Source organism: Oncorhynchus clarkii, chromosome 19, assembly GCF_045791955.1.
Source record: "Oncorhynchus clarkii lewisi isolate Uvic-CL-2024 chromosome 19, UVic_Ocla_1.0, whole genome shotgun sequence".
NCBI lineage: Eukaryota > Metazoa > Chordata > Actinopteri > Salmoniformes > Salmonidae > Oncorhynchus > Oncorhynchus clarkii.
In genome coordinates, this window is record NC_092165.1 from 61,615,052 (window position 1) to 61,639,852 (window position 24,801).

Genomic DNA, 24,801 nt, shown 5'->3' on the forward strand with positions numbered 1-24,801 from the left:
TTATGCATGAAATTAACCTTAACTGATTTTATTATTTTCATGACACTTTTTATTTTATTTTACATTGTTTTGATTTTGGTCAACAACATAATAAAGGAGACCGTTAGAAAAATCCTTGTTTGGATCTATGGTGCATATATTTTTTTACACTAAGTAGATCTAATGATGTTATACCAACGAGTTAGACGGCAGTATTTCAAAAAATTATCTACAAATGACTTTGTATGCATTTGAAAATGGTCCATTAAGGGGGGGGGCAATAAGCATGCATGGCAGAGAGGGTCATCGATCTACATATTGCATTGCATTCTTAATAGCTAGCCTACTCATTATGACGCGTAGACCCAACGACCGAGCAGAGTTGATGCTCCCCCCGTCCCCGTCCCCATCCCTACAGCATGGCACACCAGCCCAACATAAGTGCTGCCTGGTGTCTTCTCTCATTGAGCCGCAGCCAGCAGGCTGGGTGGGTGCAGAGCTGGCCACTGCTGTGTGGCCGAAACCGCTACCCCCATTCGTTCTGTTGAAGACGTTGCTGTCCATGGTGCTGAATGGTTTAAAGTTGCTGTTCATATTGTAGCGGGTTTGCTTGTTTGCCTTGTTGTAAACACCCTGTTAATATTGCCCACTGTCCGGTAAGGCGTTTTCGCAACATACTTATATTACGGTTGTCACACACAACCTCAGTCCAACACACAACCTGAAGCTATAGGATCAAGGTAAACACGTGATTGATGCAGACGTGCGCCAATCATATCGTAGGAGACAGGAGGCATGATTCGTCTGTTGGCACGTTTGGCTGGCTGGAAATAAAGAAGAGAGAGAGAGGGTGGTTGACAGCGCATGCACACAGCAAGGGGAAGTATTAACGACGGAAAGTGGAAGTGGGAAAGGAGGAACATAATTGGTAATTTCCTAAATGGGAATTGTGATTCTTGATTTAGTCCTGCAGGTAGCTAGGTACCACTACAGAGATTAACGAATGCTGAAAAACCAAAGTGAGGCTGTTTTCAGCAGCAGCGACGCTTCGCCGGGATTAGCCCACTAGGCTGCTTAGTTCTCACGGTGGCCGGGGTGGCTTTGTACCCAAGGTGCTGCGACCATCCTCGTGTCCCGGTGCGTGCAGGTGTTGGCTACGAGCTCCGCAGACTGCACCCTGTAATCCAGGACCAGGTTGCCCCTATGGATCGCTTCAATGGATGCCTCCAAACCCGCTTTTGACAACAACCCGAGTCCCAGCAGAAGGTACGTGTCTTCTCCTCCAGATGGGTTGGAAACTGAAGCGTTTTGCTGGCCGGAGAATGACACTGTCGCCGGGACTGTCGGCGTTGATGCTCCGTCTAGCGGCCCAGGAGGACCGGACCTCTCAGGCTACTGGACCGCTGTGTTCGACTATGATGCTGGGGCGGAAGACGAGCTCAGCCTGCGAAAGGGTGACCTGGTGGAGGTGCTGTCGAAGGACTCGTTAGTGTCCGGGGACGAGGGCTGGTGGACGGGGCTGATCGAGGATCGGGTTGGCATTTTCCCCAGTAATTATGTCAGTATTGGGAACGGAATCTCTGAGAAAATACGGGACAGAGACACGTCAGTGAAGGAGTACTCTGATTACGCCGTGCCTTCACTACACCGTGAGTATCATAGCCCCACCGTCTGCATACCAGAGGTTGTCGTTTATTACTCCTGTTCAATGTTAACAATGTTTCATTGTCCTGCACATTTATCCCGGTTATCGGGCCACTCCGACAAAAAATAGCCCCCACTCTTGTTTACTGTTATGTCATCTCGGTGCAATAGGCTACCACTGATAGCAATAGAGGTTACAATCTATCTACCGGGCAGTCTAGAATCTGTAGCTGGGAGACCGTGATAATGACTGGCATATTATACTCTCTCTCTGTCAACCAAGGCCTCGGGCCTGCACCAGAGGCTGTAGGTAACTGTCAGTACAACACACCCCGCCTAGCACATCATATCAGGGCCGCTCGGCTCTTCCATCCCTGGTACGTACCGCTATGCTGAGCTAGCCTAATATTTGGTCTAGAGGAGTCTTAACGTTACTCCTTAGTCCAAGGACCTTAAAACATGTTCCGTTTCAAAAGCAAATTGGCTCTGGAGGCCAAAAACAGTCAAAATACCCCATCTAAACGTGAATCGATTCTCAACTGCGGTACGGTTCTAGAAACATAAATCACTCTACTTTTATATCACATCAACAACAAAAAAAAACGCAGATGCTAAATATACACCTACTGTACACGGTTGTAACTGGTCTTAACCGTATACTGCAGCAGACCGTATCTTTCAGTGACCACATGTTTGTAGTGTGTCTTCCGTTTACAACACAGGTGTTCAGAGATGTGTTACAACTCCGTAGACAAGAGTTGTAACATGGAGAAATGGCCTTTGGGAACCTTTAACCCTATTAAGCAGTGTATCAAAATGTAACCGGTAGGGAAGCCTAGTGGTTAGGGGGGGGAGGGGGGGGGGGGCAGGTAGCCTAGTGGTTAGAGGAGGGAGGCAGGTAGCCTAGTGGTTAGAGGGAGGCAGGTAGCCTAGTGGTTAGAGGGAGGCAGGTAGCCTAGTGGTTAGAGGAGGCAGGTAGCCTAGTGGTTAGAGGGGGAGGCAGGTAGCCTAGTGGTTAGAGGGGGAGGCAGGTAGCCTGGTGGTTAGAGGAGGGAATCAGGTAGCCTAGTGGTTACAGGGGGGGAGGGCAGGTAGCCTAGTGGTTACAGTGGGGGAGGCAGGTAGCCTAGTGGTTAGAGGGGGAGGCAGGTAGCCTAGTGGTTAGAGGGGGAGGCAGGTATCCTAGTGGTTAGAGGGGGGAGGCAGGTAGCCTAGTGGTTAGAGGGAGGCAGGTAGCCTAGTGGTTAGAGGGGGAGGCAGGTAGCCTAGTGGTTAGAGGGGGAGGCAGGTAGCCTAGTGGTTAGAGGGGGAGGCAGGTAGCCTGGTGGTTAGAGGAGGGAATCAGGTAGCCTAGTGGTTACAGGGGGGAGGGCAGGTAGCCTAGTGGTTACAGTGGGGGAGGCAGGTAGCCTAGTGGTTAGAGGGGGAGGCAGGTAGCCTAGTGGTTAGAGGGGGAGGCAGGTATCCTGGTGGTTAGAGGGGGGAGGCAGGTAGCCTAGTGGTTAGTGGGGGAGGCAGGTAGCCTAGTGGTTAGAGGAGGGAATCAGGTAGCCTAGTGGTTACAGGGGGGGAGGGCAGGTAGCCTAGTGGTTAGTGGGGGAGGCAGGTAGCCTAGTGGTTAGAGGGGGAGGCAGGTAGCCTAGTGGTTAGAGGGGGAGGCAGGTATCCTGGTGGTTAGTGGGGGAGGCAGGTAGCCTAGTGGTTAGTGGGGGAGGCAGGTAGCCTAGTGGTTAGAGGGGGGAGGCAGGTAGCCTAGTGGTTAGAGGGGGAGGCAGGTAGCCTAGTGGTTTTAGGGGGAGGCAGGTAGCCTAGTGGTTTTAGGGGGAGGCAGGTATCCTGGTGGTTAGAGGGGGGAGGCAGGTAGCCTGGTGGTTAGAGCGTTGGGCCAGTAACCAAAAGGTTGCTAGATTGAATCCCTGAGCTGACAAGGTTAAACATCTGTTGTTCTGCCCCCTGAACAGGCAGTTAACCCACTGGTTCCCCGGTAGGCCGTCATTGCTCTGCCCCTGAACAGACAGTTAACCCACTGTTCCCCGGTAGGCCGTCATTTTTCTGCCCCCTGAACAAGGCAGTTAACCCACAGTTCCCCGGTAGGCCGTCATTGTTCTGCCCCTGGACAGGCAGTTAACCCACTGTTCCCCGGTAGGCCGTCATTGTTCTGCCCCCTGAACAAGGCAGTTAACCCACTGTTCCCCGGTAGGCCGTCATTGTTCTGCCCCTGAACAAGGCAGTTAACCCACTGTTCCCCGGTAGGCCGTCATTGTTCTGCCCCTGAATAGGCAGTTAACCCACTGTTCCCCGGTAGGCCGTCATTGTTCTGCCCCTGAACAGGCAGTTAACCCACTGTTCCCCGGTAGGCCGTCATTGTTCTGCCCCTGAACATGGCAGTTAACCCACTGTTCCCCGGTAGGCCGTCATTGTTCTGCCCCCTGAACAAGGCAGTTAACCCACTGTTCCCCGGTAGGCCGTCATTGTTCTGCCCCTGAACATGGCAGTTAACCCACTGTTCCCCGGTAGGCCGTCATTGTTCTGCCCCCTGAACAAGGCAGTTAACCCACTGTTCCCCGGTAGGCCGTCATTGTTCTGCCCCCTGAACAAGGCAGTTAACCCACTGATCCCCGGTAGGCCGTCATTGTAAATAAGAATTTGTTCTTAACCGACCTGCCTCGTTAAATAACTGTAAAAAACTTTTGTTTTTAGAAAATTATTTCTCGACAATATAAAAAGATAAGGTCCTTATGCTTCCAAAACCGTACCGCAAAGCGAAGTGTGTTAATGTTCAAGACCAAGACCAAGACCAAGCGTTACTGCTCTTAACAAAACTCCTACTGTTACTCTGTGGTCTGTATATGTCTACTGTTACTCTGTGGTCTGTATCTGTCTACTGTTACTCTGTGGTCTGTATCTATCTACTGTTACTCTGTGGTCTGTATCTGTATACTGTTACTCTGTGGTCTGTATCTGTCTACTGTTACTCTGTGGTCTGTATCTGTATACTGTTACTCTGTGGTCTGTATCTGTATACTGTTACTCTGTGGTCTGTATCTGTATACTGTTACTCTGTGGTCTGTATCTATCTACTGTTACTCTGTGGTCTGTATCTGTCTACTGTTACTCTGTGGTCTGTATCTGTCTACTGTTACTCTGTGGTCTGTATCTGTATACTGTTACTCTGTGGTCTGTATCTGTATACTGTTACTCTGTGGTCTGTATCTGTCTACTGTTACTCTGTGGTCTGTATCTGTCTACTGTTACTCTGTGGTCTGTATCTGTCTACTGTTACTCTGTGGTCTGTATCTGTCTACTGTTACTCTGTGGTCTGTATCTGTCTACTGTTACTCTGTGGTCTGTATCTGTATACTGTTACTCTGTGGTCTGTATCTGTATACTGTTACTCTGTGGTCTGTATCTGTCTACTGTTACTCTGTGGTCTGTATCTGTCTACTGTTACTCTGTGGTCTGTATCTGTCTACTGTTACTCTGTGGTCTGTATCTGTCTACTGTTACTCTGTGGTCTGTATCTGTCTACTGTTACTCTGTGGTCTGTATCTGTCTACTGTGACTCTGTAGTCTCTGTCTTACGTCTGAAGCTGGAGAATTCCCAGTTCTGAGATGGTTGTTACAGATGTTTGGGAATGTTCTGAGATGGTTGATAGATGTTGGGGAATGTTCTGAGATGGTTGATAGATGTTGGGGAATGTTCTGAGATGGTTGATAGATGTTGGGGAATGTTCTGAGATGGTTGATAGATGTTGGGGAATGTTCTGAGATGGTTGATAGATGTTGGGGAATGTTCTGAGATGGTTGATAGATGTTGGGGAATGTTCTGAGATGGTTGATAGATGTTGGGGAATGTTCTGAGATGGTTGATAGATGTTGGGGAATGTTCTGAGATGGTTGATAGATGTTGGGGAATGTTCTGAGATGGTTGATAGATGTTGGGGAATGTTCTGAGATGGTTGATAGATGTTGTGCACAACATTTTAGTAAATGTTAAGAGAACATTCCCAGGATATTTCATTATTTTTTAAATTAAAAAATAAAACATATTTTGTTTTCAAAAACGTTAATTAGATTTTTTTGGGACGTTACCATCCTAATGTTAAATAAAACCCTAACTAGAACTTAATGGGAATCTAATGTTCTGGGAATGTTCCCTGTTTGCTGGGTATTCCCTATATAGTGCACTACTTTTAACTAGAGCCCTATGGGACCTGGTCAAAAGTAGTGCACTACATAGGTGATAGGGTACGGTTTGGGACACATCCTCCATGTTTCAGAGGCAGCATGGCTCCTGGCCTACTTTCACATCACGTACTGTACAACATCTCTAGTGAAATATTTATCAAGGTCAGTAAGGCTGCTTAGCAGACTGTTAGTGATTCACAATGGCAAAGTTTACCACCAACATACAGTACCTACATCACCCATAGACTGTGTTGTATGTGAAGAAGTCATGCATCAACTAAAGAAAACAGTTGAAGGGCTCTATTCGATCCGTATCGCAGGAAGTTCAGCTTTTAAATTTTTTATTATTTTACCTTTATTTAACTAGACAAGTCAGTTAAGAAAATTCTTATTTTCAATGACAGCCTAGGAACAGTGGGTTAACTGCCTTGTTCAGGGGCAGAACGACAGATTTGTACCTTGTCAGCTCGGGGATTCGAACTTGCAACCTTCGGTTACTAGTCCAACGCTCCAACCACTAGGTTACGATTGAAATTTAAAGGCAGTTTTTCCCTCTTTAGCGGAGGCCCTAAGTCTTCAGAGCCCCAAGTCTTCAGCTTTACAGACTGAATAGAGCCCTAAGTCTTCAGCTTTACAGACTGAATAGAGCCCTAAGTCTTCAGCTTTGCAGACTGAATAGAGCCCTAAGTCTTCAGCTTTACAGACTGAATAGAGCCCTAAGTCTTCAGCTTTGCAGACTGAATAGAGCCCTAAGTCTTCAGCTTTACAGACTGAATAGAGCCCTAAGTCTTCAGCTTTACAGACTGAATAAAGCCCTAAGTCTTCAGCTTTACAGACTGAATAGAGCCCTAAGTCTTCAGCTTTACAGACTGAATAGAGCCCTAAGTCTTCAGCTTTACAGACTGAATAGAGCCCTAAGTCTTCAGCTTTACAGACTGAATAGAGCCCCAAGTCTTCAGCTTTACAGACTGAATAGAGCCCCAAGTCTTCAGCTTTACAGACTGAATAGAGCCCCAAGTCTTCAGCTTTACAGACTGAATAGAGCCCCAAGTCTTCAGCTTTACAGACTGAATAGAGCCCCAAGTCTTCAGCTTTACAGCTGAATAGAGCCCCAAGTCTTCAGCTTTACAGACTGAATAGAGCCCCAAGTCTTCAGCTTTACAGACTGAATAGAGCCCCAAGTCTTCAGCTTTACAGACTGAATAGAGCCCCAAGTCTTCAGCTTTACAGACTGAATAGAGCCCTAAGTCTTCAGCTTTACAGACTGAATAGAGCCCTAAGTCTTCAGCTTTACAGACTGAATAGAGCCCTAAGTCTTCAGCTTTACAGACTGAATAGAGCCCTAAGTCTTCAGCTTTACAGACTGAATAGAGCCCCAAGTCTTCAGCTTTACAGACTGAATAGAGCCCCAAGTCTTCAGCTTTACAGACTGAATAGAGCCCCAAGTCTTCAGCTTTACAGACTGAATAGAGCCCTAAGTCTTCAGCTTTACAGACTGAATAGAGCCCTAAGTCTTCAGCTTTACAGACGGAATAGAGCCCTAAGTCTTCAGCTTTACAGACTGAATAGAGCCCCAAGTCTTCAGCTTTACAGAATGAATAGAGCCCTAAGTCTCAACCTTCATGATTTCCTGGTGCATTGTAACCTGGGTACCAGTCTGTTTGGGCCATCATGCCACTTGCCACTCCTTGTCACGCCGGCAAGGAGTTGATATGATAGCACAAACATACCTGGAACCAGGCTAGGTGCATTGGTGAGAAAGGTAGATAAATATAAGAGTTTGATTGAAGCTAATTTATGGTTGTGAATCATTGAATTATGTTTTTGTATAGAGGACGTCTGTTCATGCCCGTCTGTATAGCCCTTTACATTACCTTTAGTCTCTCATTGCTCTCTCTCTCTGTCCAATATCGTCTCTTGGTATCCCTGTTTCTCTCTCTCTGTCCAATATCGTCTCTTGGTATCCCTGTTTCTCTCTCTCTGTCCAATTTCGTCTCTTGGTATCCCTGTCTCTCTCTCTCTCTCTCTGTCCAATTTCGTCTCTTGGTATGCCTGTTTCTCTCTCTCTCTCTGTCCAATATCGTCTCTTGGTATCCCTGTTTCTCTCTCTCTGTCCAATATTGTCTCTTGGTATCCCTGTTTCTCTCTCTCTCTGTCCAATATCGTCTCTTGGTATCTCTCTGTCCAATATCGTCTCTTGGTATCCCTGTTTCTCTCTCTCTCTGTCCAATATTGTTTCTTGGTATCCCTGTTTCTCTCTCTCTCTGTCCAATATCGTCTCTTGGTATCCCTATTTCTCTTTCTCTGTCCAATATTGCCTCTTGGTATCTCTCTGTCCAATATCGTCTCTTGGTATCCCTGTTTCTCTCTCTCTGTCCAATATCGTCTCTTGGTATCCCTGTTTCTCTCTCTCTCTGTCCAATATCGTCTCTTGGTATCCCTATTTCTCTCTCTCTGTCCAATATTGTCTCTTGGTATCTCTCTGTCCAATATCGTCTCTTGGTATCCCTGTTTCTCTCTCTCTGTCCAATATCGTCTCTTGGTATCCCTGTTTCTCTCTCTCTGTCCAATATTGTCTCTTGGTATCCCTGTTTCTCTCTCTCTGTCCAATATCATCTCTTGGTATCCCTGTTTCTCTCTCTCTGTCCAATATCGTCTCTTGGTATCCCTGTTTCTCTCTCTCTGTCCAATATCGTCTCTTGGTATCCCTGTTTCTCTCTCTGTCCAATATCATCTCTTGGTATCCCTGTTTCTCTCTCTCTGTCCAATATCGTCTCTTGGTATCCCTGTTTCTCTCTCTCTCTGTCCAATATCGTCTCTTGGTATCCCTGTTTCTCTCTCTCTCTGTCCAATATTGTCTCTTGGTATCTCTCTGTCCAATATCGTCTCTTGGTATCCCTGTTTCTCTCTCTCTCTCTGTCCAATATCGTCTCTTGGTATCCCCTGTTTCTCTCTCTCTCTCTGTCCAATATCGTCTCTTGGTATCCCTGTTTCTCTCTCTCTCTCTGTCCAATATCGTCTCTTGGTATCCCCTGTTTCTCTCTCTCTGTCCAATATTGTCTCTTGGTATCCCTGTTTCTGTCTCTCTGTCCAATATCGTCTCTTGGTATCCCTGTTTCTCTCTCTCTGTCCAATATCGTCTCTTGGTATCCCTGTTTATCTCTCTCTGTCCAATATCGTCTCTTGGTATCCCTGTTTCTCTCTCTCTGTCCAATTTCGTCTCTTGGTATCCCTGTCTCTCTCTCTCTCTCTCTGTCCAATTTCATCTCTTGGTATGCCTGTTTCTCTCTCTCTCTCTGTCCAATATCGTCTCTTGGTATCCCTGTTTCTCTCTCTCTGTCCAATATTGTCTCTTGGTATCCCTGTTTCTCTCTCTCTCTGTCCAATATCGTCTCTTGGTATCTCTCTGTCCAATATCGTCTCTTGGTATCCCTGTTTCTCTCTCTCTCTGTCCAATATTGTTTCTTGGTATCCCTGTTTCTCTCTCTCTCTGTCCAATATCGTCTCTTGGTATCCCTATTTCTCTTTCTCTGTCCAATATTGCCTCTTGGTATCTCTCTGTCCAATATCATCTCTTGGTATCCCTGTTTCTCTCTCTCTGTCCAATATCGTCTCTTGGTATCCCTGTTTCTCTCTCTCTGTCCAATATCGTCTCTTGGTATCCCTGTTTCTCTCTCTCTGTCCAATATTGTCTCTTGGTATCCCGGTTTCTCTCTCTCTGTCCAATATCATCTCTTGGTATCCCTGTTTCTCTCTCTCTGTCCAATATCGTCTCTTGGTATCCCTCTTTCTCTCTCTCTGTCCAATATCGTCTCTTGGTATCCCTGTTTCTCTCTCTGTCCAATATCATCTCTTGGTATCCCTGTTTCTCTCTCTCTGTCCAATATCGTCTCTTGGTATCCCTGTTTCTCTCTCTCTCTGTCCAATATCGTCTCTTGGTATCCCTGTTTCTCTCTCTCTCTGTCCAATATTGTCTCTTGGAATCTCTCTGTCCAATATCGTCTCTTGGTATCCCTGTTTCTGTCTCTCTGTCCAATATCGTCTCTTGGTATCCCTGTTTCTCTCTCTCTGTCCAATATCGTCTCTTGGTATCCCTGTTTCTCTCTCTCTGTCCAATATCGTCTCTTGGTATCCCTGTTTCTCTCTCTCTGTCCAATTTCGTCTCTTGGTATCCCTTTCTCTCTCTCTCTCTCTCTCTCTGTCCAATTTCGTCTCTTGGTATGCCTGTTTCTCTCTCTTTCTCTGTCCAATATCGTCTCTTGGTATCCCTGTTTCTCTCTCTCTGTCCAATATTGTCTCTTGGTATCCCTGTTTCTCTCTCTCTCTGTCCAATATCGTCTCTTGGTATCTCTCTGTCCAATATCGTCTCTTGGTATCCCTGTTTCTCTCTCTCTCTGTCCAATATTGTTTCTTGGTATCCCTGTTTCTCTCTCTCTCTGTCCAATATCGTCTCTTGGTATCCCTATTTCTCTTTCTCTGTCCAATATTGCCTCTTGGTATCTCTCTGTCCAATATCGTCTCTTGGTATCCCTGTTTCTCTCTCTCTGTCCAATATCGTCTCTTGGTATCCCTGTTTCTCTCTCTCTCTGTCCAATATCGTCTCTTGGTATCCCTATTTCTCTCTCTCTGTCCAATATTGTCTCTTGGTATCTCTCTGTCCAATATCGTCTCTTGGTATCCCTGTTTCTCTCTCTGTCCAATATCGTCTCTTGGTATCCCTGTTTCTCTCTCTCTGTCCAATATTGTCTCTTGGTATCCCTGTTTCTCTCTCTCTGTCCAATATCATCTCTTGGTATCCCTGTTTCTCTCTCTCTGTCCAATATCGTCTCTTGGTATCCCTGTTTCTCTCTCTCTGTCCAATATCGTCTCTTGGTATCCCTGTTTCTCTCTCTGTCCAATATCATCTCTTGGTATCCCTGTTTCTCTCTCTGTCCAATATCGTCTCTTGGTATCCCTGTTTCTCTCTCTCTCTGTCCAATATCGTCTCTTGGTATCCCTGTTTCTCTCTCTCTCTGTCCAATATTGTCTCTTGGTATCTCTCTGTCCAATATCGTCTCTTGGTATCCCTGTTTCTCTCTCTCTCTCTGTCCAATATCGTCTCTTGGTATCCCCTGTTTCTCTCTCTCTCTCTGTCCAATATCGTCTCTTGGTATCCCTGTTTCTCTCTCTCTCTCTGTCCAATATCGTCTCTTGGTATCCCCTGTTTCTCTCTCTCTGTCCAATATTGTCTCTTGGTATCCCTGTTTCTGTCTCTCTGTCCAATATCGTCTCTTGGTATCCCTGTTTCTCTCTCTCTGTCCAATATCGTCTCTTGGTATCCCTGTTTATCTCTCTCTGTCCAATATCGTCTCTTGGTATCCCTGTTTCTCTCTCTCTGTCCAATTTCGTCTCTTGGTATCCCTGTCTCTCTCTCTCTCTCTCTGTCCAATTTCATCTCTTGGTATGCCTGTTTCTCTCTCTCTCTCTGTCCAATATCGTCTCTTGGTATCCCTGTTTCTCTCTCTCTGTCCAATATTGTCTCTTGGTATCCCTGTTTCTCTCTCTCTCTGTCCAATATCGTCTCTTGGTATCTCTCTGTCCAATATCGTCTCTTGGTATCCCTGTTTCTCTCTCTCTCTGTCCAATATTGTTTCTTGGTATCCCTGTTTCTCTCTCTCTCTGTCCAATATCGTCTCTTGGTATCCCTATTTCTCTTTCTCTGTCCAATATTGCCTCTTGGTATCTCTCTGTCCAATATCATCTCTTGGTATCCCTGTTTCTCTCTCTCTGTCCAATATCGTCTCTTGGTATCCCTGTTTCTCTCTCTCTGTCCAATATCGTCTCTTGGTATCCCTGTTTCTCTCTCTCTGTCCAATATTGTCTCTTGGTATCCCTGTTTCTCTCTCTCTGTCCAATATCATCTCTTGGTATCCCTGTTTCTCTCTCTCTGTCCAATATCGTCTCTTGGTATCCCTCTTTCTCTCTCTCTGTCCAATATCGTCTCTTGGTATCCCTGTTTCTCTCTCTGTCCAATATCATCTCTTGGTATCCCTGTTTCTCTCTCTCTGTCCAATATCGTCTCTTGGTATCCCTGTTTCTCTCTCTCTCTGTCCAATATCGTCTCTTGGTATCCCTGTTTCTCTCTCTCTCTGTCCAATATTGTCTCTTGGAATCTCTCTGTCCAATATCGTCTCTTGGTATCCCTGTTTCTGTCTCTCTGTCCAATATCGTCTCTTGGTATCCCTGTTTCTCTCTCTCTGTCCAATATCGTCTCTTGGTATCCCTGTTTCTCTCTCTCTGTCCAATATCGTCTCTTGGTATCCCTGTTTCTCTCTCTCTGTCCAATTTCGTCTCTTGGTATCCCTTTCTCTCTCTCTCTCTCTCTCTCTGTCCAATTTCGTCTCTTGGTATGCCTGTTTCTCTCTCTTTCTCTGTCCAATATCGTCTCTTGGTATCCCTGTTTCTCTCTCTCTGTCCAATATTGTCTCTTGGTATCCCTGTTTCTCTCTCTCTCTGTCCAATATCGTCTCTTGGTATCCCTGTTTCTCTCTCTCTTTGTCCAATATTGTTTCTTGGCATCCCTGTTTCTCTCTCTCTCTGTCCAATATCGTCTCTTGGTATCCCTATTTCTCTTTCTCTGTCCAATATTGCCTCTTGGTATCTCTCTGTCCAATATCGTCTCTTGGTATCCCTGTTTCTCTCTCTCTGTCCAATATCGTCTCTTGCTATCCCTGTTTCTCTCTCTCTCTGTCCAATATCGTCTCTTGGTATCCCTATTTCTCTCTCTCTGTCCAATATTGTCTCTTGGTATCTCTCTGTCCAATATCGTCTCTTGGTATCCCTGTTTCTCTCTCTCTGTCCAATATCGTCTCTTGGTATCCCTGTTTCTCTCTCTCTGTCCAATATCGTCTCTTGGTATCCCTGTTTCTCTCTCTCTGTCCAATATCATCTCTTGGTATCCCTGTTTCTCTCTCTCTGTCCAATATCGTCTCTTGGTATCCCTGTTTCTCTCTCTCTGTCCAATATCGTCTCTTGGTATCCCTGTTTCTCTCTCTGTCCAATATCATCTCTTGGTATCCCTGTCCAATATCATCTCTTGGTATCCCTGTTTCTCTCTCTCTCTGTCCAATATCGTCTCTTGGTATCCCTGTTTCTCTCTCTCTCTCTGTCCAATATTGTCTCTTGGTATCTCTCTGTCCAATATCGTCTCTTGGTATCCCTGTTTCTCTCTCTGTCCAATATCGTCTCTTGGTATCCCTGTTTCTCTCTCTCTCTCTGTCCAATATCGTCTCTTGGTATCCCCTGTTTCTCTCTCTCTCTCTGTCCAATATCGTCTCTTGGTATCCCTGTTTCTCTCTCTCTCTGTCCAATATCGTCTCTTGGTATCCCCTGTTTCTCTCTCTCTGTCCAATATTGTCTCTTGGTATCCCTGTTTCTGTCTCTCTGTCCAATATCGTCTCTTGGTATCCCTGTTTCTCTCTCTCTGTCCAATATCGTCTCTTGGTATCCCTGTTTCTCTCTCTCTCTGTCCAATATCGTCTCTTGGTATCCCCTGTTTCTCTCTCTCTGTCCAATATCGTCTCTTGGTATCCCTGTTTCTCTCTCTCTCTGTCCAATATCATCTCTTGGTATCCCTGTTTCTCCCTCTCTGTCCAATATTGTCTCGTTGTACTCTTTTTCTGTCTCTGCCCAATATTGTCTCATGGTTCCCTGTTTCTGTCTCTCTGTCCTACTGTATACTGTACAGCATAGGTCTCTGTTCCTCCTTCTCTCCTTTCAGTTCTAGAGGTTGACTCTCTCTGTCCTATCTATGTTGTATGTAAGTTCTCTGTCCCACCCTATTCCTGTCATCTTCATATCCTTTACCCCCTCTTCGTCCTCATTCTCTCCTCTCATTGGTGGACAGGAGTGTCTGTTCCATGGAATTAGCAGTTTGAATTCTAGAATGGACATGAACCTTCTTACGATGGGATAAATGACAGCCATTTTGGTCAGGGAGTTGGTGAACCATGGTCAGCCAGTGCTGTGATGAGATATTGTGTAAAAAAATAATGAATTTGAAGACTTTATCTACACCGTTTGTGTGTTAGCTAGCCTGCCGGTTTTACAGGAATCATTCTACACACGTTTTCCATTAACTACCAATGTGCCAACATTCCATTGAAACAATGCAGTCCATCCACATCAATACACTGGTTGACATCAGTTGATGACAGGACAGACCCGGGCTGTAAATACAACCAGTACTGATAATGCATTCTATAATAGGACTCACAAGCTTTCCAAGACAACAAAAACAAGTCGGTTTACATATATTTTAGAGGCTTTTTACACCGAAAACTGGTATAAACACCTGTTTTAAACTGTATTCATAATGTTTGATAATATTGTAGGTTGACAATAGGTTTTATTACACGATTTTTGATGTATCCTTACTTCTGTTCTCCTGCTTAGGTAAAATCAGGATTCTGCCTCCACTGTCATTAACTCCAATTAGACTGGTTTGGATTTCTCCCTGATCAATATGGCTGCCATTACTTTTTAATTGAATAGGGTCTCTGTGGCAAGGTTAATATCACTATATATTCCAAAATCACTTTTTTGTTCTGTAGCCTGTTATGTCTACATTATCTTTTTCTGTAACATGTTATATCTGCATTATCTTTTGTCGGTCATTTCTCACTCTCTGTCCTCTTTCGCTGTACCCTTGTTCCCTCTCATACCCTGTTCCCTCTCATACCCTGTTCCCTCTCATACCCTGTTCCTTCAAATACCCTGTTCCCTCTCATACCCTGTTCCCTCTCATACCCTGTTCCCTCTCATACCCTGTTCACTCTCATACCCTGTTCACTCTCATACCCTGTTCCTTCAAATACCCTGTTCCCTCTCATACCCTGTTCCCTCTCATACCCTGTTCCCTCTCATACCCTGTTCCCTCTCATACCCTGTTCCCTCAAATACCCTGTTCCCTCTCATACCCTGTTCCCTCTCATACCCTGTTCCCTCTCATACCCTGTTCACTCTCATACCCTGTTCACTCTCATACCCTGTTCCTTCAAATACCCTGTTCCCTCTCATACCCTGTTCCCTCTCATACCCTGTTCCCTTTCATACCCTGTTCCTTCAAATACCCTGTTCCCTGTCATACCCTGTTCCCTCTCATACCCTGTTCCCCCTCTCCCTCAGTTCTGGAGGTTGACTTCTCGGAGCTGACCCTGGAGGAGATCATCGGGGTGGGTGGTTTTGGGAAGGTGTACCGTGCCATGTGGCGAGGGGCGGAGGTGGCGGTGAAGGCTGCGAGGCGGGACCCCGATGAGGAGGAGGGACAGATCCTAGAGAGCGTTCGTCAAGAGGCCAAGCTGTTTGCAATGCTGCACCACCCCAATATCATGGCCCTACTGGGGGTAAGAATCCTGCTATATCACCCCAATATCATGGCCCTACTGGGGGTAAGAATCCTGCTATATCACCCCAATATCATGGCCCTACTGGGGGTAAGAATCCTGCTATATCACCCCAATATCATGGCCCTACTGGGGGTAAGAATCCTGCTATATCACCCCAATATCATGGCCCTACTGGGGGTAAGAATCCTGCTATATCACCCCAATATCATGGCCCTACTGGGGGTAAGAATCCTGCTATATCACCCCAATATCATGGCCCTACTGGGGGTAAGAATCCTGCTATATCACCCCAATATCATGGCCCTACTGGGGGTAAGAATCCTGCTATATCACCCCAATATCATGGCCCTACTGGGGGTAAGAATCCTGCTATATCACCCCAATATAATGGCCCTACTGGGGGTAAGAATCCTGCTATATCACCCCAATATCATGGCCATAATGGGGGTAAGAATCCTGCTATTTCACCCCAACATCATGGCCCTACTGGGGGTAAGAATCCTGCTATATCACCCCAATATCATGGCCCTACTGGGGGTAAGAATCCTGCTATTTCACCCCAATATCATGGCCCTACTGGGGGTAAGAATCCTGCTATATCACCCCAATATCATGGCCATAATGGGGGTAAGAATCCTGCTATATCACCCCAATATCATGGCCATAATGGGGGTAAGAATCCTGCTATATCACCCCAACATCATGGCCCTACTGGGGGTAAGAATCCTGCTATATCACCCCAACATCATGGCCCTACTGGGGGTAAGAATCCTGCTATATCACCCTAATATCATGGCCCTACTGGGGGTAAGAATCCTGCTATTTCACCCCAATATCATGGCCCTACTGGGGGTAAGAATCCTGCTATTTCACCCCAATATCATGGCCCTACTGGGGGTAAGAATCCTGCTATATCACCCCAATATCATGGCCATAATGGGGGTAAGAATCCTGCTATATCACCCCAACATCATGGCCATAATGGGGGTAAGAATCCTGCTATATCACCCCAACATCATGGCCCTACTGGGGGTAAGAATCCTGCTATATCACCCCAACATCATGGCCCTACTGGGGGTAAGAATCCTGCTATATCACCCCAACATCATGGCCCTACTGGGGGTAAGAATCCTGCTAGGAATAGGGTGCCATTTGGGATGCAAACCTACGTCTTCTAATCCAGGTGAATGTCTTCTAACCCAAGTGTAATCCAGGTGAATGTCTTCTAATCCAGGTGTAATCCAGGTGAATGTCTTCTAATCCAGGTGAATATCTTCTAACCCAGGTGTAATCCAGGTGAATATCTTCTAACCCAGGTGTAATCCAGGTGTATGTCTTCTAACCCAGGTGTAATCCAGGTGTATGTCTTCTAACCCAGGTGAATGTCTTCTAACCCAGGTGTAATCCGGGTGAATGTCTTCTAACCCAGGTGAATGTCTTCTAACCCAGGTGAATGTCTTCTAACCCAGGTGTAATCCAGATGAATGTCTTCTAACCCAGGTGTAATACAGGTGAATGTCTTCTAACCCAGGTGTAATCCAGGTGAATGTCTAATAACCCAGGTGTAATCCAGGTGAATGTCTTCTAATCCAGGTGAAAGTCTTCTAATCAAGGTGTAATCCAGGTGTATGTCTTCTAACCCAGGGCGTAATCCAGGTGTACGTCTTCTAACCCAGGTGTAATCCAGGTGAACGTCTTCTAACCCAGGTGTAATCCAGGTGTACGTCTTCTAACCCAGGTGAATGTCTTCTAACCCAGGTGTAATCCAGGTGAATGTCTTCTAACCCAGGTGTAATCCAGGTGTACGTCTTCTAATCCAGGTGAATGTATTTTAACCCAGGTGTAATCCAGGTGAATGTCTTTTAACCCAGGTGTAATCCAGGTGAATGTCTTTAACCCAGGTGTAATCCAGGTGAATGTCTTTTAACCCAGGTGTATGTTTAGGTGCACCTTGAGATGCATATATCTGTGTTGGTGAAGACATACAGTGGCTTGTAAGTATTCACCCTCCTTGGCATTTTTCCTATTTTGTTGCCTTACAACCTGGAATTAAATTTGATTTTTTGGGGGGGGTTGTATCACTTGATTTACACAAGATGCCTACCACTTTGAAGATGCAAAATATTTTTTATTGTGAAACAAACAAGAAATATGACCAAAAAAATCTAATTTGAGCGTGAATAATTGTTCACCCCCCCAAAGTCAATACTTTGTAGAGCCACCTTTATTAAGAGCAATTACAGCTGCAAATCTCTTGGGATATGTCTTGGCACATCTAGCCACTGGGGATTTTTGCCCATTCTTCAAGGCAAAACTGCTCCAGCTCCTTCAAGTTGGATGGGTTCCGCAGGTGTACAGCCATCTTTAAGTCATACCACAGATTCTCAATTGAATTCAGTTCTTGGCTTTGACTCGGCCATTCCAAGACGTTTAAATGTTTCCCCTTAAACCACTCGAGTGTTGCTTTAGCAGTATGCTTAGGGTCATTGTCCTGCTGGAAGGTGAACCTCCATCCCAGTCTCAAATCTCTGGAAGACTGAAACAGGTTTCCCTCAAGAATGTCCCTTTATTTAGCGCCATTCACCATTCCTCCAGTTCTGACCAGTTTCCCTGTTTCCCTGCCGATGAAAAACATCCCCACAACATGATGCTGCCACCACCATGCTTCACTGTGGGGATGGTGTCCTCGGGGTGATTAGAGGTGTTGGGTTCGTCCCTTGATGGCCAAAAAGCTAAATTTTTGTCTCATCTGACCAGAGTACCTTCTTCCATATGTTTGGGGAGTCTCCCACATGCTTTTTGGCGAACACCAAACGTGTTTGCTTATTGTTTTATTTAAGCAATGGCTTTTTTTCTGGCCACTCTTCCATAAAGCCAAGTTCTGTGGAGTGTACGACTTAAGAACAGGGTTGATGAAGACCTACACCTGGGTTGATGAAGACCTCTCCCTGGGTTGATGAAGACCTCTCCCTGGGTTGATGAAGACCTCTCCCTGGGTTGATGAAGACCTGTCCCTGGGTTGATGAAGACCTGTCCCTGGGTTGATGAAGACCTGTCCCTGTGTTGATGAAGACCTATCCCTGGGTTGATGAAGACCTGTCCCTGTGTTGATGAAGACATACACCTGGGTTGATGAAGACCTGTCCCTGTGTTGATGAAGACCTACACCTGGGTTGATGAAGACCTACACCTGGGTTGATGAAGACCTACACCTGGGTTGATGAAGACCTGTCCCTGTGTTGATGAAGACCTATACCTGGGTTGATGAAGACCTGTCCCTGTGTTGATGAAGACCTGTCCCTGTGTTGATGAAGACCTGTCCCTGGGTTGATGAAGACCTGTCCCTGGGTTGATGAAGACCTACACCTGGGTTGATGAAGACCTGTCCCTGTGTTGATGAAGACCTGTCCCTGGGTTGATGAAGACCTGTCCCTGTGTTGATGAAGACCTGTCCCTGTGTTGATGAAGACCTGTCCCTGTGTTGATGAAGACCTGTCCCTGTGTTGATGAAGACCTGTCCCTGTGTTGATGAAGACCTGTCCCTGGGTTGATGAAGACCTGTCCCTGGGTTGATGAAGACCTGTCCCTGTGTTGATGAAGACATACACCTGGGTTGATGAAGACCTGTCCCTGTGTTGATGAAGACCTACACCTGGGTTGATGAAGACCTACACCTGGGTTGATGAAGACCTACACCTGGGTTGATGAAGACCTGTCCCTGTGTTGATGAAGACCTGTCCCTGTGTTGATGAAGACCTACACCTGGGTTGATGAAGACATACACATATCACAATAATCAGAATAATAAACATGTATTGCATTTTTCTGAACCCTAATAATCAGCTAATCAATAATCGGTATGTTTTCGATGTGTAAAATCGATCATTTCAGATTCTAATGATACAATGTCCTGTACTGATTCTTGATTTGGTTCATTTCTATTCTTCTTGTTTAACAGGTGTGTCTCCAGGAGCCGACACTGTGCCTGGTGATGGAGTTTGCCCGGGGAGGACCGCTGAACCGAGCCCTGTCAGGGAAACGTATCCCACCATGCACCCTGGTAGACTGGGCCGTGCAGATCGCCCGTGCCATGCACTACCTCCACTGTGAGGCCATTGTCCCCGTCATACACAGAGACCTCAAGTCTAGCAACAGTAAGAGAACGTTTATATACGTGATATAGTAATAACATAGTAACATCATGGTAGTAACATAGTAGTAATATAGTAATAACATAGTAGTAACATGGCAGTAATATAGTAATAACGTGGTAATAACATGTAATAACATAGTAATAGCATCGTAGTAACAGGGTAGTAACAGGGTAGTAACGTAGTAGTAACATAGTAATAGCATAGGAGTAACATGGCAGTAATAACGTGGTAATAACATGTAATAGCATAGTAGTAACAGGGTAGTAACAGGGTAGTAACGAAGTAGTAACATAGTAATAACATAGTAATAACATAGTAGTAACATGGCAGTAATAACGTGGTAATAACATGTAATAGCATAGTAGTAACAGGGTAGTAACAGGGTAGTAACGTAGTAGTAACATAGTAATAACATAGTAGTAACATGGCAGTAATAACGTGGTAATAACATGTAATAGCATAGTAGTAACAGGGTAGTAACAGGGTAGTAACATAGTAATAACATAGTAGTAACATAGTAGTAACATGGCAGTAATAACGTAGTAGTAACATAGTAATATGTAATAACATAGTAACAGCATAGTAATAGCATAGTAGTAACATAGTAGCAACATAGTAGTAACATAGTAGTAGCATGGTAATAACATAGTAGTAACATAGTAGTAGCATGGTAATAACATGTAGTAGCATAGTAATAACATAGTAGTGACAAGGTAGTAATATAGTAATAACATAGTAGTGGCATGGTAGTAATATAGTAATAACATAGTAATACTGCAGTAGTAACATAGTAGTGACATGGTAGTAATATAGTAATAACATAGTAATACTGTAGTAGTAACATAGTAGTAACATGTGCATAACATTCAATGAATCACTTGTGTTACACATAGCCGTGGGAAGATGTTTTGAGTTGGGGGGTTCTGACTGCGGGGAGGGGAGTAGTCTGAGTATAGGTTAAGATTGGATAACAGTAGTCACTGCCGCCTAAGTTAATTTACCTCATTTTCAAAACAGCGCACATTTGTGCTGCATAATTACAACGTGTGTGTGTGTGTGTGTGGGAGAGAACAAGAGGAGTGTTATAACTAAATTAGGAAACACAACGTTGTGCCTATTAAAACTGAGCCCAAATGGACAGCTATGTGATCCGTCGCGAGAGAAAAGTGCTCCCCTCGATCCAGCACCATCAGGTGGAAAGCGCTCCCCTCGATCCAGCGCCATCAGGTGGAAAGCGCCACTCACTCGGGCCGCCCCCCAACACTGTGTTCGACTACTCTTTGACATTGGCAGGAGCAGGCCTTCGAGGCCAGGCAGAGAGAATGCCATGTTCCTTATTTGATATTGGTCCCATTCCCTTTTCTCCGAAGTTTTAGAATTATAAACTAATAGAAAATAGAATCAATCAATCAGTCAATCAAATATGTTTATAAAGCCCATTATACATCAGCCGATGTCACAAAGTGCTTATACAGAAACCCAGCCTAAAACCCCAAACACCAAGCAATGCAGATGTAGAGGCATGGTGGCTAGGAAAAACTCCCTAGAAAGGCAGGAACCTAGGAAGAAACCTAGAGAGGAACCAGGCTCTGAGGGGTGGCCAGTCCTCTTCTGGCTGTGCCGGGTAGAGAGGAACCAGGCTGTGAGGGGTGGCCAGTCCTCTTCTGGCTGTACTGGGTAGAGAGGAACCAGGCTATAAGGGGTGGCCAGTCCTCTTCTGGCTGTGCTGGGTAGAGAGGAACCAGGTTATGAGGGGTGGCCAGTCCTCTTCTGGCTGTGCCGGGTAGAGAGGAACCAGGCTATGTGGGGTGACCAGTCCTCGTCTGGCTGTGCCGGGTGGAGATTACAACAGTACATGGCCAAGATGTTCAAACATTCATAAATGACCAGCAGGGTCAAATAATAATAATCACAGTAGTTGTAGAGGGTGCAACAGGTCAGCACCTCAGGAGTAAATGGCAGTTGGCTTTTCATAGCCGATCATTCAGAGTTAGAGACAGCAGGTGCGGTAGAGAGAGAGAGAGGGTCGAAAACAGCAGGTCTGGGACAAGGTAACACGTCCGGTGAACAGGTCAGAGTTCCATATCCGCAGGCAGAACAGTTGAAACTGGAGCAGCAGCACAACCAGGTGGACTCAGGCCAGGTAGTTCTGAGGCATGGTCCTAGGGCTCAGGTCCTCCGAGATAAGAGAAAGAGAGAGAGAATTAGAGGGCACTACTTAATTTTTAGGGATAGGCGTTCCGCTAGCGACCCACCTCGACAACATCCGGTGATATTGCAGAGCACCAAATTCATGTGTCTGACTCCAAACTCCCACAACTGAATTAGGTTAGAGCATATCATGAGTGCATCGCTTACAGAACAGAGCTGAGATCTCTCCATACAGAATGGGGCCCCAAAACAGAGCTGAGATCTCTCCATACAGAATGGTGCCCCAACACAGAGCTGAGATCTCTCCATTGAGAATGGGGCCCAACACAGAGCTGAGATCTCTCCATACAGAATGGTGCCCCAACACAGAGCTGAGATCTCTCCATACAGAATGGGGCCCCAAAACAGAGCTGAGATCTCTCCATACAGTATGGGGCCCCAACACAGAGCTGAGATCTCTCCATAGAGAATGGGGCCCAACACAGAACTGAGATCTCTCCATACAGAATGGGGCCCCAACACAGAGCTGAGATCTCTCCATTCAGAATGGGGCCCCAAAACAGAGCTGAGATCTCTCCATACAGAATCTGGCCCCAACACAGAGCTGAGATCTCTCCATACAGAATGGGGCCCAACACAGAGCTGAGATCTCTCCATACAGAATGGGGCCCAACACAGAGCTGAGATCGCTTTCTGCAGTTTTACCATCTCACAACCAGGGAGGGCTTCAGCACCTCCAGCACCCCTTCTTCCCACTGCTATGAGGTTGCACATGACACCTCACACTCGTCAGCCAAGTATTTTCTAAGTGGTAGGAAAAACGTTAGGAGATCCCCAATAATACCCAGTTAGATGAGCATTGATATCAATACAACAATGAGAGTTGTGTGTGTGTGTGTGTGTGTGTGTGTGTGTGTGTGTGTGTGTGTGTGTGTGTGTGTGTGTGTGTGTGTGTGTGTGTGTGTGTGTGTGTGTGTGTGTGTGTGTGTGTGTGTGTGTGTGTGTGTGTGTGTGTGTGTGTGTGTGTGTGTGTGTGTGTGTGTGTGTGTGTGTGTGTGTGTGTGTGTTAGCCCTGCAGGACCCCTTAACACCAAGCCTATTAGACAGGATTTGTCCCATGCTCAGTCCATGCCTTCCTATTGGCTACTTCCAGTCAACACAGGCAGTTTCTCCTCTCCCGTTGGCTTGTGGTTAGCCCCATTCCCTTGGCTGTGATTGACTGTTTTGAGGTGACAAGGCCAATAGCATCATCGTATCAGTAAAGTGACAGGTCTATCCCAGATACACCCTGTTAATGTACGTAAGCCCAGGTCCAGGGGGCTTCTCCACACTATTAGGTTGTTGTTTACATGGTGAGCACTGGCAGACACAGGTTAGTCAGGCTGATTGAGGTAGTATGTACTCATAGATATGGTTAAAGTGACTATACATACAGTGGGGCAAAAAAGTATTTATTCAGTGCAAGTTCTCCCACTCAAAAAGATGAGGCCTGTAATTTTCATCATAGCAAGTTCTCCCACTGTTTATAAAGAGTGGGTGGTGAATGTGGATACTGGGTGGTGTGTATGGAGACTGGTGGTGTGTATGGAGACTGCTGGTGTAAATGGAGACTGCTGGTGTAAATGGAGACTGCTGGTGTAAATGGAGACTGCTGGTGTAAATGGAGACTGCTGGTGTAAATGGAGACTGGTGGTGTAAATGGAGACTGGTGGTGTAAATGGAGACTGGTGGTGTAAATGGAGATTGCTGGTGTAAATGGAGACTGCTGGTGTAAATGGAGACTGCTGGTGTAAATGGAGACTGGTGGTGGAAATGGAGACTGGTGGTGGAAATGGAGACTGCTGGTATAAATGGAGACTGCTGGTGTAAATGGAGACTGCTGGTGTAAATGGAGACTGCTGGTGTAAATGGAGAATGGTGGTGTAAATGGAGACTGCTGGTGTAAATGGAGACTGCTGGTGTAAATGGAGACTGCTGGTGTAAATGGAGACTGGAGGCGTGTATGGAGAATGGGTGGTGTATATGGAGACTGGGTGGTGTATATGAGGACTGGGTGGTGTATATTGGGACTGGGTGGTGTAAATGGAGACTGGTGGTATAAATGGAGACTGGTGGTGTAAATGGAGACTGGAGGTGTGTATGGAGACTGGGTGGCATTTTTTTTTTAGGACTGGGTGGTGTATATGAGGACTGGGTGGTGTATATGAGGACTGGGTGGTGTTTATGAGGACTGGGTGGTGTATATGGGGACTGGTGGTGTATATAGGGACTTGTGGTATATGAGGACTGGGTGGTGTATGACGACTGGGTGGTGTATATGAGAACTGGGTTGTGTATATGAGGACTGGGTGGTGTATATGAGGACTGGGTGGTGTATATGAGGACTGGGTTGGTGTATATGAGGACTGGGTGGTGTATATGGGGACTGGGTGGTGTATATGAGGACTGGGTTGTGTATATGGGGACTGGGTGGTGCATATGAAGACTGGGTGGTGTGTATGAGGACTGGGTTGTGTATATGAGGACTGGGTGGTGTATATGGGGACTGGGTGGTGTATATGGGGACTGGGTGGTGTATATGAGGACTGGGTGGTGCATATGAGGACTGGGTGGTGTATATGGGGACTGGGTGGTGTATATGAGGACTGGGTGGTGTATATGAGGACTGGGTGGTGTATATGAGGACTGGGTGGTGTATATGGGGACTGGGTGGTGTATATGGGGACTGGGTGGTGAATATGGGGACTGGGTGGTGTATATGAGTACTGGGTGGTGTATATGGGGACTGGGTGGTGTATATGAGGACTGGGTTTTGTATATGGGGACTGGGTGGTGTATATGAGGACTGGGTGGTGTATATGAGGACTGGTGGTGTATATGAGGACTGGGTGGTGTATATGAGGACTGGTGGTGTATATGAGGACTGGTGGTGTATATGAGGACTGGTTGGTGTATATGAGGACTGGGTGGTGTATTTGAGGACTGGGTGGTGTATATGAGGACTGGGTGGTGTATATGAGGACTGGTGGTGTATTTGGGGACTGGGTGGTGAATATGGGGACTGGGTGGTGTAATGAGGACTGGGTGGTGCATTTGGAGGCTATGGCATATATATATGTGGACTGGGTGGTGTATATGGGGACTGGGTGGTTAATATGGGGACTGTGTTTTGTATATTAGGACTGGTTGGTGTATATGGGGACTGGGTGGTGTATATGAGGACTGGGTGGTGTATATGAGGACTGGTGGTGTAAATGGAGACTGGTGGTGTAAATGGAGACTGGGTGGTGTAAATGGGG

At 46.0% G+C, this 24,801-nt stretch overlaps 1 protein-coding gene across 1 annotated transcript in view; it reads left to right on the forward strand.

Annotated features, from left to right (window-relative positions):
* The first annotated feature begins 1,195 nt into the window (after positions 1-1,195).
* The window catches only part of LOC139375459 (mitogen-activated protein kinase kinase kinase 9), a 50,598-nt gene continuing 26,992 nt past the window's right edge, over positions 1,196-24,801 (forward strand). The window contains exons 1-3 of the mRNA XM_071117269.1: positions 1,196-1,628; positions 14,977-15,194; positions 19,156-19,351. Coding sequence (XP_070973370.1) covers positions 1,196-1,628; positions 14,977-15,194; positions 19,156-19,351 — 847 coding nt within the window. The remainder of the gene's footprint in view (positions 1,629-14,976; positions 15,195-19,155; positions 19,352-24,801) is intronic.